The sequence below is a fragment of the Sceloporus occidentalis genome, unplaced genomic scaffold (assembly GCF_023333645.1).
Source record: "Sceloporus occidentalis isolate IW3139 unplaced genomic scaffold, rSceOcc1.0.p SCAF_1, whole genome shotgun sequence".
Taxonomy (NCBI): Eukaryota; Metazoa; Chordata; class Lepidosauria; order Squamata; family Phrynosomatidae; genus Sceloporus; species Sceloporus occidentalis.
The window spans coordinates 298789558-298809296 of NW_028316981.1; the positions used below are offsets into that span (position 1 = coordinate 298789558).

The 19739-nt window shown below is 39.3% G+C and overlaps 1 protein-coding gene across 2 annotated transcripts in view; it reads left to right on the forward strand.

Moving 5' to 3' along the window:
* Positions 1-19739, forward strand: part of LOC149324138 (PDZ domain-containing protein 2-like) — a 294838-nt gene that overhangs the window by 235285 nt on the left and 39814 nt on the right. For both annotated transcript variants that reach the window (XM_089496933.1, XM_089496943.1), the window contains 3 exons: positions 4010-4154; positions 12697-16228; positions 19050-19167. In XM_089496933.1, coding sequence (XP_089353059.1) covers positions 4010-4154; positions 12697-16228; positions 19050-19167 — 3795 coding nt within the window. The remainder of the gene's footprint in view (positions 1-4009; positions 4155-12696; positions 16229-19049; positions 19168-19739) is intronic.

Sequence of the window (19739 nt, forward strand, 5' to 3'; positions counted from 1 at the left end):
GAACAGGCATTACCAATTCAAAACTCTACCTTTTGTGCTAACATTCGCTCCAAGGTTATTCAGAAAGGTGTTAATACAACTGATAGCATTTCTAAGGAAAACAGGTATTCAGATTTATCCATATCTGGATGACATTTTATTGATAGCAAGTTCAATCTCACAGATCAGGATGGATGTACAGATGGCATTAGAGGAGAAATATGGGTTACTAGTAGATTATGAGAAAAGTCAATTGATTCTGACAATGAGAATAACATATTTAGGAATGGCAATAAATACAATAGAAAAAAATGATCAGTTTGTCCTCCAAAAGTAAGTCAAAGATAATAGCAGTAGTAGCAACACTGATAAGATCAACAGCAGCAGACATAATGTGGTTAGCCAAAGTGATTGGGCTATTGAGTTCAGCACACATTTGTTGACTTGGGGATGTTTCTACTTAAGATCACTGCAATTGCTTCTCAATCCATATCAATTAGATATTGGGGGGAAAACAATATCTAAAACACATTCCAATGAAAGCAAGGAAGAAGATGAAGTGGTGGATCAACTATGAAAACGTATCCAAACATGTTCACCTAAAATTTATATACTAGACTGTTTCCAACTCAACCAAAAATTATCACTGTATAGTTCCCTTTTACGTCTTTCATATAAATTATTAAAGGCTCCCACGTCTTGTAAAAGTCTGCCACTGACTTTCTTTGAGTGTGAAAAGTTAATTTATCTATCTAAAGTCATATAATTTGTGTAACCAGATATCACTAGATGGAATTTCAGTACTTTTCCATTTAGAAGCATAGATCATTCTTTGAATCCTATCAACTAGATATTGGAAAGAAAAAACATTGTCTAATACACATTCCAATGGCAGTGAGGAAGGAGATGTAGTGGTGGATCATTGATGAAAACTTGAACCAAAGAATAATATTAACGAGGAAGGAGCAGGCTTGGATAACAACAGCAAGCCTGGTAGGCTGGGGAGTGCACAGCAACCATCTCACTACACAAGGATCGTGGACAACACCAGGTAGGAAATGAAACATACATTTCCTAGAGCTAAAGGCAGCAACATTATCACTGCTCAGTTTCAAGGAACAGGTACAAATGAGACATGCCCTAATAATGACGGACAACATATCAGTACATGCATACATAAACAAGCAAGGTGCTCTACAGTTTTACAGAAGATGGAGGAATAAAGGAAACAGATTTGGTGGTCAGAGCGGCATGTTTGCTCGGTAACAGCAATGTATTTAAAGGGAAAGTTGAATGTGACAGCAGACTACTTAAGTCGGCACCACATTCATCCAGGAGAATGGATATTACATATGGAAATTTTATTTTTTAGTTTTAACTGATATAATAATAGCTTTGCAAACAATCAATACAACCAACACAAAATGCATTTTAAGAGCCTTGAGGATAAACAAGAAGAGTTTTACAGGAAGATGATTTATCCGTGGATGGCAGTAATATTCAGAGTCCAGGGTGTCATCTCAGTTAGTGGAACCAAATCCAGAGTGTCTCTCCAAAAGATGGTCCAAAACAAAGGGGAATTCAGTCCCTGGCACAATTAATGAGCCAGACTTTTTAAAAGTAAACAGAGCTTTATTGAAAGATCCAGAGTCAATAATTCACCAGTTCGGCTTTTAAGCTGAGACTGCCAAACTCAGTCAAAATTGATATATTAAACCCCATTATCTATTGCTCCTCCCTTAGTCACAGGCTGTTTTTCTCCAAGCCCCCCTTCCATCTTCTACCAGCTCTCGCCAAGCTCCCTCTGCATACCAGGCCAATGAGCACAGACTCAAGGTCTTTGATAGCAGGTCATCTGTTTCCTCCAAGCCTCATCTCTATTTCTACATATATATATATAGGCCACTGCAAAGCATGCTAACCGTCATCCTCCCTACCCTAAACATATTATATCTGTGAGAATCCCCAGAGTCTAACAGATGGGTTGGTGGTCCAATATTGTTCATGTTTTAATTAGCATATTCAATAAAAACAGATCAATCTTCAAAAAAAGTTTGTGTCTTCTTTTGTCCACTGGAAGACCTGAAGATGTGGGAGAGTTTTTCTAACAACCATGTATCCCAAATCCTTGTCCACCAGTTGCTCAGTTGAACATCTCCTGTTTTCCAACATCACATGATTTCAGCTCTGGCCGCTGAGATGAGGAATGTGACAAGTTTTTGATTTTTCTGGTGGCTATTGTTCTTGCTGTAAATCGAAAGCATTAGAAGATCTGGGCAAAATCGTACCAGTTGTTTCACAATTTAAAACAACATTCCAGAAAGCTCTAACCTTGGGACAATCCAACCATATTTGTAAATAGGAACAACCTCTCTAGTATTTTGGGGAGGTGTCTTTCACCATTTTTGATAATCTTATGGGTGTTAAATACTATCCCTCCCTCATCAATGCTGACCGTGATTTATATGGGGGGGGGGGGGGTCCAAATGCATGACCAGGTGGTTTCAGAAATAAGTATGTTTAGATCAGATTGCCAAATTATCCTTGCAGGTTGACTCTTGTCATAGGTGGACTGTTGGGACATAGAGTCCATAATAAAATGTACAATGTGGGATTTCATAGCAACAGGCCGGCCAATCACCAGCCAGGGGTCATCAGCCAATCAAGTGCTGGCTGGGAGGAATTTGAACATTCCATTGACAGTTGGTCTTGGCAGTTGATTTTGACAGTTGGCTGAGGATTCCATTAGAGTCAGTTGACTTTGTGGCTTCATTTGTAGATAGATGTTGGACTGTGTAGATGTCTGTGTATTGCTGTACATATTGGAACTTTGTATAAGAATAAAAGCCTCATCTGAGAGACCTTTGTCTACAGTGTTCTCTTCGGTCATTCTGGAATGGGAGAGGTGATTCTCCAGCCCAAAAACTGCTGCCTACACTACAATCACGAAGGTGGCGATCCTGGCGCCACACATGGCCGTGGTACCTCATCATGGACAGTGCTACATTACGATAACATGGACTGTATTAGATTTTTATATATAATGGCCACCCCACCTTTAGATCACATATGGAAATTTTCAACAACTTAAATCAATTGTTGGGACCTTTTGAGATAGACCTTTTTGCATCTCCACAGAATCACAGACTGAGCAGATATTACACATTAGAAAGGGACACACATGCATAGGGCACAAATGGCCAAAGGGAACATTATATGCATCCCCACCAATCAAAATATTGCAGAAGGTTCTGAACAAGATACAGTTGGTAAAAGCACATGTGCTCCTCATAGATCTTTATTGGCCCATCTCTAATAAAAAAAATGGTTTCCATTTCTAATAAAAATGCTACTAAGGCAGCCCCCGTAACACTACCAGAACAATCCACACCCTCCTGGACTAGAAATCAATAGACATTTCTGGAAAGGGAAAGAAGAAAAAAAACATGAAGCAACAACAACACAGAGACAGGGCTAAGTAAGGAAACTGAAAAGGGGGAGTTGAGTCCAAATGAAAAATAGCAGAATAGAATAAGGACACCTGCCTCATGGTCAGTGTGTGGGGTAGAACTCAGCTTGAGTGGATTACTCCTCCACCATCAGCAGCACCATTTGAAATGGATAATCTGGGGCACAATGGACCTGAAATGGGACAGATGCGAATGAAATGGGATTAATTCATTTTAAATTACTGGTTATATCTTGGAAGTACAATAGCCTTCAGCCCATTCATCTCACTAGCTCAGTATTGTTGACAGTAACTGGCAGAAGTACTTTAGTCTTTCAGATATGTCTTTCTTTGCTCTTCCTGGGATGATTGGACCTGGGAACTCAGGCATGCAAAGCCAATGCCTCTGAGTTCAGACATTTGTTTTTTGTAGTGCAGACATAGCCCAAGTTCTCTATCCCAAGAATGAATGTCACATTACTTGTCCCCAACATTTCTTCTGTAGCGCAGCAGATTGATAGACAGTCTTTATATATGTTTCATTTGATACTGCACCTGACTAAACAACTTCAATTTTAACAGGCAGCTAGAGGAAAGCTAGTTCCAGGAGATGAGATTGTCTTGATCAACAGTTTCCCAATACATGGGTCTTCCTATGAAGAAGTCTGTGTATTTGTACAGGGCATTTCCGCATCTCTCACGCTGGACATACAGAAAGCTGTTCCTGGTAAGACATTTTCTTCTCCTTTTGTACTGTGATCTTTGAGCTGTGACTGGTTGGTGTTACACTGGTATGTTATATATGGCCTGAAATACACAGGCAAAAAGCTCCGGCTTTGGGCGGCATTTGAGGGTGTGGCGTCTAGATGATGCACACCCTGAATGAAGCCAGAAGCCTCACCAACGTGGACTTGTCAGGCTGATGGCTACCTCACTCAACAAATGGCTGCTTTCTAGTGTTTAGGGAGCCAGCTCCGTCTTTCAACACACAACCACGTTCAGTGCCCATGTTTGTTTTTTAATTAGAAACTGTTTATTCTTTAGTCTAACATGGACATGAAACTATCTTTTAAACCTGTAAAATTCACAACTACAGTTTCTGTTTTGCCAGATCTGAAGACACATGTATCTTCCAACTCTATGGCCCTATCATTCTAACTATAAAAATGCATATTCTACAATAAGCATTGCCCTGTGACTTCCACATTCACATTAACAAGACAAAATTATGCAGCCTGCAATTCAGAGATTACATGATTTCATGTGCTTGTCTGTATGCTGAGATCTTCAATAAAGACTCTTGTACAGTTCTCTAACTATGGAGACTGCAGTGTGGTCTTCTGCAGCCAGAAGTATTTCCTCCCCCCCCCTTTTTTAAAACTTTATTCTGAATAATAATCTTACATACACTCAAACATACAAACATATCAGCAATTGAATGAACGATATCATATGTCACCACCTATTGGTCTAGACTCAGCATTATTAAACTCTATGTTGAGTATTATTAAGTCAAATTGAATTGCTGGACCAGAGAAATCTTTCTTTTATTCAAATTCCTATCTATGATCCCTTCTATTATATATTTCCTCCTCACTTCAATACTTTCTTAACTCTGCTCTAACTTCCAACTTTCCCTACACCTATCTCCTGTTTTCACTTTCCTTCTATCTTGTCACTTTCCTTGTTCACCTCTGTAATAAAATGCTACCTAAGTAGTAGCTACCTATCTTTCTCCTAAATAACCTTTTCTAACCTTTTCTCACTTCAACACTTACTCTACACACCTCCTATGCTATCTGTGGTCCTTTTTCTTATCTTATCTGAAATAAAATTAAGCTTGCGTTCTGAGTGTTTCAGCAATCGCTGTCTTCATACAAATAACTTCCACCACCTTTTATTTATTAGGTTTAATACTCTCTTATATCTTATTACTCGGGATTGATCCTGTTCAACAACTATAATATATAAGCAACACGAATAACTATAGTACCTCCTAATCACCTAAACTTAATAGGATTTTTGTAACTAAAAGACAAGTTTTTTGTGTTTTTTTCAGACTATATGGCCATGTTCTAGAAGTGTTTCTTCCAGACGTTTCGCCAGTATCTGTGGCTGGCATTCTTTGAAGATGCCAGCCACAGATGCTGGCGAAACGTCAGGAAGAAACTCTTATAGAACATGGACGCATAGCCCCAAAAACCCACAAAAAACTATGGATGCCAGCCATGAAAGCCTTCGACTTCACAATAAACAAGTTGTTACCCATCTAAGCCTTTATCTATGTATCTCCTAAGACTAAAACAAACAAACAAACAAACAAACAAAAAACCCCATTCCAAAAGAAAAAAGAAAAGAAATCAAAACAAAACAGTAGACAATCTCATTAATAAGTCTCCCCATTTCTTCTTGATATACTCTAATGCTTTTTCCCATTCTTCTGATGCTATCTCCCAAGAGTCATTTTTCATCATACAAGAAAGTTTGTCCATCTGTATCAAATAATATAAATAGCTGATCCATTCTTCCACTTTTGGTGTGTTTGGTTCTCCATTTTAATTTTAATTTTTTGCATAAAGAAATCTAGCAACAGATATCATATACGTCAGGATTTTACCATATTTTTTTGTTCATAATATCTTCAAACATTCCCAGTAGGATACCTTCCGGAGTTTTACTTAAATTAATTTCTAAAATTAGGTTTATTTCATCTTTCAGTGCCCATTTTAGAGGCTATTGGCTGGGAACAGACACTCTTCAGCTTCCAATGGAATTGAAAACCTGGGCAATGGCAGTGACAGAGATGATCTGATGCTCGCACTTGATGGCCTGGACAGTCCAGGGTCAAGGAGCCTTCCAAATGAGATGTAAAACATTTGACAAGGGACAGGAGTCTTGGCTAGCTCAGTCTCCCACCATTTATTTTGAAAGCTTTTTCTAGCCATCACCATTTTGAGCACAATATTTGCCCTCTGCTGCAGCCTCCCGGTCTGAATTCCTCTCGGGGGATTTTGAGTGCTATCATAGTAGCCACCTCTTTCCACCCAACACTGGATCCTGTCCTACCTCAAAAGGATGGGGCGTATCCAGATGGTTTCCTCAGTATGTCTCTTCCACTGAGGAGGGAAATGTTTCCCGGACCTGCAGTGCCCAAGGAGCAAAACCCACCTAGAAGCAGGGCACCTATCTTATTTTATTTATTTTAATTCATAAATGCCACCTTTCCTCCGGAAAGGGACCCAAGGTGGCTCACGGAAAAAAATCAGTTAAAAACTTTACAATAAAAATGTAAAAACTATTAAAATCATCTTACTAAAATAATATAAAATTGTATTAAACATACAAAAGTTTTTTTAAAACATTACTAGAGAATCTGGTTAGTTCTCAGGGTGCCCTTGTGGCACTGAGCTCTAGCTTTGCACAATGGTGACTGCAGGCAGTCTGTTCTTCTTGGCAGAGAAAAGTATGGAAGTTTGGGGCAGGTTGAGTCTTTCCAACTCATAGAATCATAAAGTTGGAAGAGACCACAAGAGCCATCCAGTCTAATCCCCCACCTTGCAGGAACTCTTAATCAAAGCATCCCCGACAGATAGCCATCCAGCCTCTACTTAAAGATCTCCAAAAAAGGAGACTCCACTACTCTTCAAGAGAGTGTGTTCCATTGTTGAACAGTTCTCATAGTCGGGAAGTTCCTCCTAAGGTTGAAGTTGAATCTCTTCTCCTGTAGCTTGCATCCACTGTTCTGGGTCCTATACTCTGGAGCAGCAGAAAACAAGCTTGCTCTATCCTCAGTAAGACACCGCTTCAAATACTTAAACCAGGCCCTCGTCCAAAAACTCTTAATTGTTCGACATGTCAGATTATGACAAAAGATGTGATAAATTGTCCAGAAAAGCCTGAAATATAGCTCAAGGAAAGAGCAGCCAGACTCTCCCCTGCTCCTTTCTGCACCGAGGAATGAAGTCACACATGTTATGATCTGTGAGGAGAAAAGACAGGAAATCTCACCATTCCTCGATCCTGACCTCACTAGCCAGCATTTTCAAAGAAAGCTGGAGAGTTATCATATCTCCTCTAAGCCTCTTGGTCAGTAAGAGATACATCCCATGGCAGTGTCACTATAAAATTAATTTTACCAGGCCTCCACTTCTTCACTGCCCTAGAAATGGAAGATGCAATAAATCCTTTGGGTGAGTGCTAATACTTAATTTCTGAGAAGACTCACTGAGCTTGCCTCTTTTGGCATAAAGGAACAGGGTTGAAAGTAAAGAATTCTAGAACCCGTGAATTCATGCCCCCTTTAGTTCCTATCTCCCCATTTTTGGATAAGATGGCAGTAGCCTGTCAGCTTGGTAGGAGGTTAGATATTTTCAAGTAGCTGAAGTAGTTTTCTCCTTAGATATTTGATTTCAAGGTCCTCAAGTTACTCCGCCCTGTATTCAAGTTATAAATCAAAGACTTCCCCCAAGAGAAATTCTCACATAATTTATTTATCATGCCAATGTTAATAAACAAATGGTACTCCCAATGTGGAACAGCACCCTCATAGATCTCTTGGCAGGAGACTTTCAGAGAGGAATCATTACTTCTTGGTCATGAGATCAGGAGCCACTGAGGGAGGAGAAAACTGTTGACATTCTCAGCCTTGGGAACTCTCTTCTGTAGATCTTGTAGTTTATAATCTGTTCCTTTTATCAGAAGGTCCACTGATAACTGCTGTGAGTGCAGGGTTTTCCCGTATCTACCTGTTGGCTCACTGGTAGCTACAGGAGATTCTTATGATTCTATATTGTACCACACCATTAGATTGGACTTATTTTCTACAGGCTGTAAGCATGAGACAGATCCATGCACACCCTTATTGACCTATTGGCATCTCCAGGGGATTCTAGTTAACCTATATTTTATCTAAGGTTTTATTTTCTACAGCTCATCAGAACAAAGTGTTTCTGTCTTGTGTCTATTGAACCACCAGTGACTACAAGATAGTCCTGTTAACTTAAATATTGCATTTATCTCATTTTCTATAGGCACACAACATAACCTAGTACAGTACTAATTAACTATTTCTGCTGAAATATTTTGGGGATTCTATGTATAAATAAAAGGAGAGTGCCAATTCCATATTGATTCTAATACTGTTAATTGCTTCATTTATTTTTACAAGAAGAAATTATACAGTTAAAAATACCCCCCCCCCCCCATTTTTCCCCTCAGGATCACATTTCATTCTGACTGGTTGTCAAATCCATCAGTGTAATTTGGACAGGTTGGCCAATACTAAGGCCCCATGGGTTTTAACAAAATCTCTGGGCTATGAGCCAGATTATATTCTTTATAGTAAATTAGGGACCGGGAGGCGATTGAAACTCACAAACTGTTCCCTCATTACCTAACAAGATGAGGGGGCTCAAAAACAAGCAAAACTAATGGTGGTGGCAGATCCAGTCAATGAAGAAGTAAATATGGAAATAATTGATATTATGAAAATTCTTATAGAGAACACACACAGAAAAGGAGATACTATTTTTTGTAATTATCCAACAGTCATTCATGGTATTTCCCAAACTCCAAAGATACTGGCTAATGTAAAAATAAGTCATAATAAACAAACGGTAAAACCAAAGTATATAACAAAAACCAAATTTGACAAAGATATAATACAGATATAATTACCATTTCACAGATAAAGCTTTTTATCTGCCTTTATCCCCATGCATATATGACTGAGAAAATTCCCACCATTTATGCAACTCCAGCCAAGTTAATGACAATCATTTCCAGGTGGTTTGATACCAAAGCTGCCAAGTCATTAAGAAAATAAATTAAAGGTACAAATCAGATATACCTACTATAAGTAAAATAAAGAAACAACATAAGAACATTCCTCTAGAAGATTAACTAGTATAAAATATATCAAACTCCTGCTAAGAGTCCCTGTAATCATGGCAGAGATGAGATTTTATAAATAGACTGATAAATTTCAGTGATCATTTAAACCCATAGATGCAGTAAATTGTAATTTGTATATCCAAAAGCCTTCTCTTTGTAAGAGTCTATTGTGTAAAGAAAACCATTCAAATGGACAGTGCTAAACTCATGGATGTGCAGGTAGAGCAATCCATCACATGAGGGTTTTACCCTACATGCCAGCTGACTAGGCAGGAGTCGAAGTTCAAAGTTTTTTTCAGTTATATCTGTTAAGACTCCCCCCTTCCCCTTAGTTTTTTACTACCTACCCTGCCAGCCAGTCGGGAAAACCTCTTCTAGTATTAATCAGGGAAAACGGTCAAAAGGAAGAAAGAGGAGGTGGGTACTAAAACTAGGATAAAATTAGTGGAGAAAACACAGACACCAGAATGGATGATGGAAAAGGAGAGAGTAAAGGAAAAGAAATCCCAGATGACCGATGCCCAGCATGTCTCCGAGCAGGGCATGAAAGAAACCAATTACAAATCCATGTAACAGTTACTTTGTCTAGCCCACATTTCACTAGCTTGTTTGCAAGAATATCATAGGGAACCCTGTCAAAAGCCTTACTGAAATCAAGATATACTATATCCATAGCATTCCCTTCATGTAACAAGCTGGTAATTTTATCAAAAAAAGAGATCAGATTTGTCTGGCATGACTTCTTTCTCTGAAACCCATGTTGACTTTTTGTGATTATGGCATTGCTTTCTAGATGTTCACAGACTCTGTTTAATGATCTGCTCTAGAATCTTTCCTGGTATTGATGTCAGACTAACTGGACAATAATTGTTGGGATCCTCTTTTTTTCCCTTTTTGAAGATGGGGACGTTTGCCCTCCTCCAGTCTGCTGGGATTTCTCCTGTTCTCCAGGAGTTCACAAAAGATTATTGCCAATGGCTCCGATATTACATTTGCCAGTTCTTTTAGTACCCTTGGATGTAGTTCATCTGGTCCTGGAGATTTAAATTCATTTAGATTGACAAGGTATTCCTGTACTATCTCTTTACTTATTCTGTGCTGAAATTCCCCTATTCTGTCCTCTGCTCCATTATCCTCAGGTTGAGCACCCTCTTCCTTTCTGAGAAGACGGAGGCAAAGAAGGCATTGAGTAATTCTTCCTTTTCTCTGTCCCGTTAGCATTTTGCCATCTTCTCCACACAGTGGCCCTACTGTTTCCTTCTTCTTCCTTTTGCTGCGGACATATCCAAAAAAGCCCTTTTTATTGTTCTTAACCTTTCTAGCAAACCTGAGTTCATTCCGCACTTTAGCTTTTCTGACTTTACCCTTACACATGCCTGCTATTTCTTTGAATTCCTTTTCTGTGATTTCCCCCCTTTTCCATTTCTTATACATTTTCCATTTAAAACTTAGCTCAGTTGAAAGTTCCTTAGTCATCCATCCTGGTTTCTTGAGACACCTCCCATTTTTCTTTCTCACGGGAACTGTTTGAAATTGTGCCTTCAGTATCTCCCTTTTGAGAAACTCCCATCCATCTTGAACGCCCTTCTCTTTTAGTATGCCTGACCATGGGATCACCCCCAGTATTTCTCTAAGTTTACTAAAATCAGCTTTCCTAAATTCTAGAATGCGTGTCTGACTATGCCTGGCTTCTCCTTTACACTGTATAACAAACTCCAGGAGAACATGGTCACTTCCACCTAAGGATCCCACCACTTGCACTCCATTAACTATATGACTGGGAAAGCTCCTATCTGCCAATTCTTGTGAGATCTGATAATCAATTTCATTATAATGCATAGACATGGTACAATTTCTTTTAAGTCTTAAAAATTGAGAAAAAGGGCATGTTTTTCCTTAAATGGCCTAGGCATCTCTATACCTTCAAGAAGCACACAGTCACTCTTCATCTCACTCTCATAAAACTGGAGTTTTATGAACTAAGATTCATTCTGACCTTAATTGCTTGCAGAAAATAATTTCTCCCTCTTCCACTCCAGGCCTGTACACCCTCCAGAACGAATTGGGCATGATATGGATATGCTAAGCACTTCAGACAGACTGAGTCCTTTTGTGTTCCACTGCTGAAGAATTTTTCAAATCCACAATTTTAAGGGAATATATCCTGCCAGCCTCTGACTCTCAGTGTTTTTTATACTTATTAGCTCATTACATTTGTAAAGCTTTCTTGCAAATGCTCATCTCTACTAAAGATCTGGAAGTGTGCTGGAGGAGTACACCTGTTATATTCACACAAAATTAAAAGTAAACAAGTAAAAGTCAATCAATACTGCCTTATCAAGATGTAGTTTCAAAGTGTAGCTCCAGTCACAGCTCACCCTTAAGGTCATCTGGGTAGCTTGGGTATGTCCTATACCATGTGGATTCCTCTTTTCACCATCCTTAGAATGAAACACTGGATACTTATGGTGAAGATTCATTCTGCTTAGGTTGTGAGGAATCCACACACACACCACCCCTGAAGGGGCTTACTTTTGTTTTCACTCTAGCTAATCCTGTACAAAGAAGATTCCTTATTTTATTAGCCTGTTTCCCCCAAAATAAGACATACCCATAAAAAAAACCCATAGATTTCTAAGCATTTGCACAATATAAGCCATACCCTGAAAATAAGACATAGTGATAGGCCCGGCGCCGAACGGAAGGGGGCAGGAAGGGAGCGGAAAGATTGGGGCCAATGGTTATAAAGGAAATGCAGTCACAAGAAATTCAGGATGGAATTCCAGATTTGGAGAATTATGATGATACTCCAGAAGAAGATGAGCTAACTACATTTGAATAAACGTAGATTGTTGTACCACACGTATGAAAAATAAGACATCCCCTGAAAATAAGCCATAGTGTGTCATCTTGAGGAAAAATAAAAATAAAAATTAGACAGTGTCTTATTTGTGAGGAGACACGGTATGTTTAGCTCTGGTTTATTCTTTCCTCTTTGTAGTCCTTTGGCCTTTCTCCTCTAGTTATTTAACTCTTTAGTTTGGTCATGAAGGGAACTAAAAGGAGGATACAGAGGAGGCAACATGTCAGCAAACTTTAGGTTATGTGATTCCCTGCCTCTGTCTGGGTAGTAACGGATGTAACATGTGGATTCCTCCTTACAACCAACCCAGAATGGACCTTTAGAGTAAGCATGCAAAGTAATTATATATAAAAATTCAAATGGTTAACAACATTTATGTTATTAAAATAAGGTAGTATGGTGATTACTTGGCCTAGGTTGGATGGGCAAAAGCAAAAGCCATACTTGTGCATCATAACTAGTTTTCACAGTGTTTCAAGGATAGAATGACTTGTTTGCTTCCTTTCTTTTGCAGACATGAACACACTTTCAAATGCTGTTGAGTCTTCAGAGGCAGATAAAACAGTTCACAATCATCCAAGCAATATTGTCATGACTGAAGAAGAAAACAGCCTTACAAATCAAGAAGAAGCTTTGTATAAAGATAACCCAGACTACACAGGAGAAAGGACAGTGCTGCCATCTGATGCCAAGATGAAGGAGATGCTAGCATATTCTTTGGAAACCAGCTGTACCCAAGACAACAGCTATGCCCAGGATGGCTCAAGATTCCTATTAAAAATAGATTCTTCAGAAGAAAAAGATGTTACATGTTCATTAACCAATGAGAACTGTGTGAAGGAAGATATTTCTGTTGTGGCAGAAGATGCTTGTTCTAATTCTGTATCAGATATAGTTAAGAAAGACCTTCCAGGAAGAACTGTAAATCATGAATCAAACACACAACAGATCTTGGGATTTTCTGCCTTGGATTCCATTGATGCAAGCAAGATTTTCACTGTGAACAAAACCCGTCTGAGTAACTATTCCAGGAATTTTAGCAGCTTAAATGAAGACACTTTGGCTAGAGTTGAGAACAAAAGCAACACAGTTCCAAAATCCATGTATGCTGCTGCAGATGACTCCAGCTCAGACACAGAATCTGTAGTTGAAACTGCTGGACTCCCAAGCAATTCATCGCTTTTGCTGTCTGCTTGCAATGATTCCTTAAAAGCATATAAGGCAGTTGAATCAGATGAAGAACAAGTTGAAATTTGCTGTCAGAATCTTGAACAGCAACATTTCCCCCAGAAAGGAGTGGTCACATCTCTTGAGGAAACATCTTATTTATCAGACTGCCATTCTTCAGGCACCATTTTGCAAGAAAGCAAGGTAGAAATTGGGTCACTAGCTATTTCCAATGTTAAATTTCCATTAGAAGAAGTTTTTCATTCTCCTTCTGAAGTATCCCCACCAGGGATAGATCTTTTGGAACATAATAATGGAGGCAGCTCTTTCTACAAGAACAATTCCTTGAGAGGAGAAAGGATAAGCTTGGAAAGCAGGGAGAAACTTATAGAGACATGTGAGACTTTTAGACATGATGCTCAAGAAATGCCTTTGTGTACTACAAAAACCATCAATGGTTGGGAGAGCAACTTGCTACACAAAAATGAATATGGTAACAAAGAACAATCCACTACAGAAAATGATTTAGGAATTGACTGTGGCAGCCACATGGTTGCTTATCCTTCTGCTTCAACAAAGAAAGGAACCACTGACTCACTTCACTTGACTAGGCCAGACAGCCACCCTGGGGACTGTACATCACAGAGGACAGCAAACAGCCCCAGATCTCCCCTCATGACTAAACCAAAAGATATGAATAAGGTCAACACTGCAAATGACTTACTGGGAAGGAATGAAAAAACAAATGCCATTTCTGTCTCAAAAAGTTCCAATGCAAAAATCCAAACTTCTGGCCAATGTAAAGGTATGACCATTCCACACAGCCCATCCTCTTTCAGAAAACTGCATCAGGAAACTAGGGGGATTCCCCAAAAGAGTATTGCAGAAACTCTTTCAAATAATCAACGGAACAAACCAGGACCGAAGTTAAAGGGACTTACTATCAAAAGTAAGTCAAAGACTCATTCAGATTCTCTTAATGCTGCTCCTGTAAAAGCTGGTAGCACTGATCAGAAACAAAAATCCATTCCAGTACAGTCATCACCTAGGCTTCTTCCAAAGAAAGTCACATCCCTCCATAACTTAGCCACACATTTGGAACCACTTAGCAGGAGCCTTTCCATGGGGTCCAGGATTGTTCAACAGGAGCAGAATAAATTACCTTCAACAGTGCCTCAGGAATCCCCTTCAGCTATGTTGAATAATGATGGAAACACTGTGAAAAACAAAGATAAATCCATTAACAACATGGTGCTTGGCGATGCTGAAATGTCTGAGTATCCTACAGAGCAAAAGGAAAAGCAGGTGCCAATTCAATTAGCTATGAATAGCAAAGAGAAAAATAAGATCGATGCTGTTGAGTGCCAAACTAGGGAAGATTCTTCCCAGATAAGTGCACATCCCCAAATTGCAACCAGGGGTCATTGTCTGAGTGATAAGAATGAGAACCAAAGAATTGGTATGAGTTGTTTGAATCATGATGGATGTAGAATTAGTCCATTAGGCTATGACAACATTAGGCCTTTTAAAAAGGAGCCTCCCAGTGTTCTTTCTTCCCCTGCTCAGAAGGAACAACCAGGGCAAGAAATTCAACGCACATTCATTGAGGTGAGACTATCTTCCTCCTCCTCCTTCACACCATCTTCATTATTTCCAGAGGTGTCTCTGGAGAAAGGAGACAGTAGCAAACAAGTGACCAGCCAGCTGGAAGTTGAAGTACACAACTGTAGCCAGAAGACTTCTGAAGAAGTAAATTTACACAGTGCGGTAAAACCTGTCACACGGACCTATTCAATGCCTACCCATTTATCAAACCATTTGAGAGAGGAAAGCAGTACTACAGATGCACCCACACACCATGCCCATAATATCCTGAACAATGTTTCTTGTGAACAGCATCCTCATTCTGATCTGGGCATGCTGAAAATTGTCCATCTGAATCTGATGAATGATCAGAACATTCAAGATGAAAAAGAGGCATCAAATAGCATCCCCAAATCAAACACTCAAGAATTATCTTCGCCCAATGACAACAGCAGTCGCATTGTGGACAAATTAAAAACTTGCAGGAGGAATTATTACTATTATGAACTCAATTGGCCACATGATCCCATTTCATCTTTTTCAGTGAAGCAGAGAATTAAATCCTTTGAGAACCTTGCCAATTTTGATAGGCCAATGGTCAAAGCCATAGACATACATTCTACCTCTTTGAGCTCCAAGCTTCCTGTTGGGAGGCGGTTATCTGGAGGCATTTCTGCAGTTTCATCTACCAGTGTAAATGATGCAGTCCAGGCACTGCGACGAAGCTTGAGTTCCTACTGTGAAAGTGAAGCCCCACCATCTCCATTGATGACAAAATCATCAACTACTGCAGCAATAATGCATCTACAGCAGAAGTCTCCTGAGAACAGCAAAGATGATGTTCTGTTGGAGAAGAATGAAAGATGTGGTACTTTGGGAAGCCCAGAAAGTTTACCTCTGTCTAGCACCAACCGAAGAAACAGAGCCGCTGGTGGGCACATCAGGCATACACCTTTATCGCGCTCTAAACTCCGGGAACTAAGAGCCTTGAGCATGCCAGATCTCGATAAGCTGTGTAGTGAGGACTTCACCACAGAGCCCAAATCTCCCCCTTTTAAGACAGAATTGGAAGTTCCACCACGTGCAAGATCTCTTGGTCTTCCCATAGAAAGTGTTCCTAGTCTGAATGATTGCTCAGAGCTTTCAGGTCTTCTAATGGCAAGTGGACACCATTCAAAAGAAAGCAGCCCCAGGAATAGTAGTTCTGGCACTCCTGGGTCAGCATCTGATGAGGACGTAGTACAGCATGATGTCAGCCAGAATAAGGTGTGCTCAGGAAAAAGCTGGTCAATCAGGTAAGTTTTATCATTTTCATCATATCCTCATTTGCTATCAGGCATGGCCAATGTTCCAGTGCCTCAAAAGTTCATTGCAAAAAAATATTCTAAGAAAAGCAACAAACCTATATTCCAGGTTGTGTTCTGTGCAGAAAAATATTAAGCTTCTATCTCCAGTTTACTTCACCTCTGCTGAAAGTAAAGGTAGATTCTGAAATAGTTAGCAAATTATTTGATGGGTTCTTTATGGAAATTCTAAATGAATGTTCAGATGCAGAAGAGATCTAGCATCTATAGCATGAGGTCTTCTTCTCTTTCTCCTGTTCTCAACCTCTCCTAGCATTATTGTATTTTCCAGTAAGTCAGTCTTCTCATGATCTCACCAAATTCGACAGCCTCAGTTTAGTCATCTTGGCTTCCAGGGAGATTTCAGGCTTGATCTGTTCAAGGACCCATTTGTTTGTCTTTTTTGCTATGGTATCCTCAGAACTCTTCCCCAGCACCACATCTCAAATGAGTTGATCTTCTTCTAAACTGCTTAACTGCTTTCTTCACTGTCCAGCTCTTGCATCTGTACATGGTAATAGGGAATATAATGGCTTGTATGATTCTGACTTTCAAGGTCAGTTGTATATCTTTACTCTTTGAGATCTTGTCTAGTTTTTTCTTAGCTGCCCTCCCTATTCCTAGTCTTTTTCTGATTTCTTGACTACAGTTACTATTCTGATCAGTGTTTGAAGTATGAGCACACTTTTACTATTTCAATTTTTTTCATTGTCCCTAGATTGAATTTGTGTAGATCGTCTGTGGTAATTATTTGTTTTCTTTATGTTCAGCAGTAATCCTGCCTTTATACCTTCTTCCTTGATCTTCCTTAGTAGTTGTTCTAAGTTAGTAATGTCTTCTGCTAGTAGTACAGCATGCATTTCCTTTACACGGGGATCCGTTCCATACCCCCCCCCCTGCATAAGGGAAAAACGCATCTGCTCAAGCCCAATTAGAAGTAATGGGGCTTGTGCACACGGCGCGTCATGGGGCACGAGAGCTTTTTGGTCGTGGCTTCCAGCATATGCTGGAAGTTGCATATAATGTGGGCACGCTATATAGTGTTTTCTACTTATCTTGAACTGTTGATATTTCTTCCTCCTATTTTTACTCCTATTTCTGTATCCAAGCCTGCTCTTCATATATATTCTGCGTATAAGTTGAACAAATAGGGTGAAAAGATGCAGCCTTGCTTGACCCCTTTGCCAGTTGGAAACCATTCTGTTTCTGTGTGTCCTGTTCGAATATCAGCCTCTTGTTCTAAGTACAGATTCTTCATCGGGTCTATCAGTTGTGTTGGCACTCCCATGTCTTTAAAGCTGTCCCATAGCCTTCCATGATCTATGCAGTCAAAGGCTTTGCTATAATAATATAATAAATAATATGTTTTATTTATAGACCGCTATTCCGCAATGATCATAGCGGTGTACAGTAAAAATCATAATGCAATACAAAATACAAGGTGACAAAGGAGGGAGAAGTCTCGTCCTTCAGGCAGTCCCTGATGTTGCTGGGTCTGCCTGATCGCTCCCTCTGAGGCCAATATAGTCCAGTGATGGTGAACCTTTTACAGACTGAGTGCCCAAACAGCAACCCAGACCCCATTTATTTATTGCAAAGTGCCACACCCCTCTGGCTTTATAGTAAGAAACTCTGGCACACTCTGTGCTATGGCAAAAGCATGTGTGCCCACATAGAGGGCCCTGAGTGCCACCTCTGGCACACGTGCCATAGGTTCGCCACCACTGCTATAGTCTATAAAACACATGTTGATTTTCCTTTCAAATTTCTTAGTGGACTCCATTAGCCATCATATGTTTGCAATGTAGCCTCTAGTGTGTGTTCCTATCCTGGACCCTTCTTGCACCTCTGGGATTTCTCTCTCCATGTATGGTTGGAGCCTATGTTGCAGAATTTTAAGCATGATTTTGCTTGTATGGAAGATTAGTCCTATGGTCCTATAGTTACTGCAGTCTTTTGGGTCTCCTTTTTTGTGGATGTGTACTTCATACCATTCTTAAAATCTTTCTGCACACTTACAAAATCACAGCATAGATAGAGCCATATCTACATTATTTTACTTTGTACTCTCCCAAAACACCTTACAGACCCAGTCTTTTGTCCTCTGTTGACCTAGCTGTATTTTTTTTTTTACTACAGTCACCATTCTGATCAATGTCCTATCTAAGGTATTATTGGTTTGATCACTGCTCTGCCTCTCACCTCACTAACTAGCTTAGAGAGCTACAGTCCCTTTGCATCTTGAATATTTGTTCATTTATGTGTTTATTTTTATTACGAACAGTTATATATCACTTTTATTTCCACAGAAAATAAAGTCATTCACAGAAAAATAAAATCAGAACAAAGAGACAATAAAATTAATCAGTAAACGAATAAAAGTGTAAATTTTGACTGGGGATAGTTGAGTGTACCTTCCGAATCCCATGCAGAAACTAAATTTAAACTGAAAACCTACATTTGTGGGTTGTTTTTCAGATGACATTCAGGATTAATCCAAACATTTCTTATTTTTCATTCGCGTTATTTCTTTCATGCAAACACATCTGACAAAGAATACTCAGATTTTAAAATCCTATTTCTACATGGGTTTTACCAATCTGCCCTCTGTGTGATTAACTCCATCTTGAGCCAGGAGAAAGGTGGAACATAATTTAAGTAAATAAAATTTAAATAGACAAATCCTGGCCATTTTCCATTTAGAAATGTGTGAATGTTTTAAAAAAATATATCTTATAGCATTAAATAACACTATCTTACCTTCATTTTACAGCTTGGATCAACTTCTGGTTTCCACTCTGGATCAGCAGAAATTGCAATTAGTTTTGTCTTTGGTGACAACAAAATGTGATGTTCATTCTTTGCTTCAAGAGGCCAAAGCACAAGCAGAGGTAAGCCTTATGGTTAAGATCAAGATGGAAAATAGCACCTGCCAATATTTGGGTATTACCGGTGGGGAAAATATGCTAATGTTTAGATTACTACTTTTGGATTGTTTTTTTAAAGTTATGTAAGGAAAGAAATATAATTTCTTGCTCTTTAAGGGAAGTGAATTTTTGATCATTTAAAAACTTAGTTCTCCAGTATCTCAGCAGCCAAATAGAAGTAATCAAGGCACATTAATGGAGTTTATCACATGGAGGGTGAATTGGTAAAATCCCGTGCAGAAACGGGATTTTAAAATATGGGTGTTGTTTGTCAGATCTGTTGGTGCGAAAGAGAAGTAATGTGAAAATAATCAGAATGGAAAGATCCTTTGCACTTCCGGAATTTAGGAAAAGTAAAAAGGAGCTGGTTTGGACAACTTTGCGTACAGGTTATTTTCGGGTTATTTCTCTTTCACACAAACGTTGCCTGAAAAACATCCGGCAAATGCGAGGTTTTTTTCAACTTTCTGTTTGAGTTAACCGTGAATGTTGTCTGTGGGTTGTTTTCAGTTTAAATTTACTAGTTTCTGTATGGG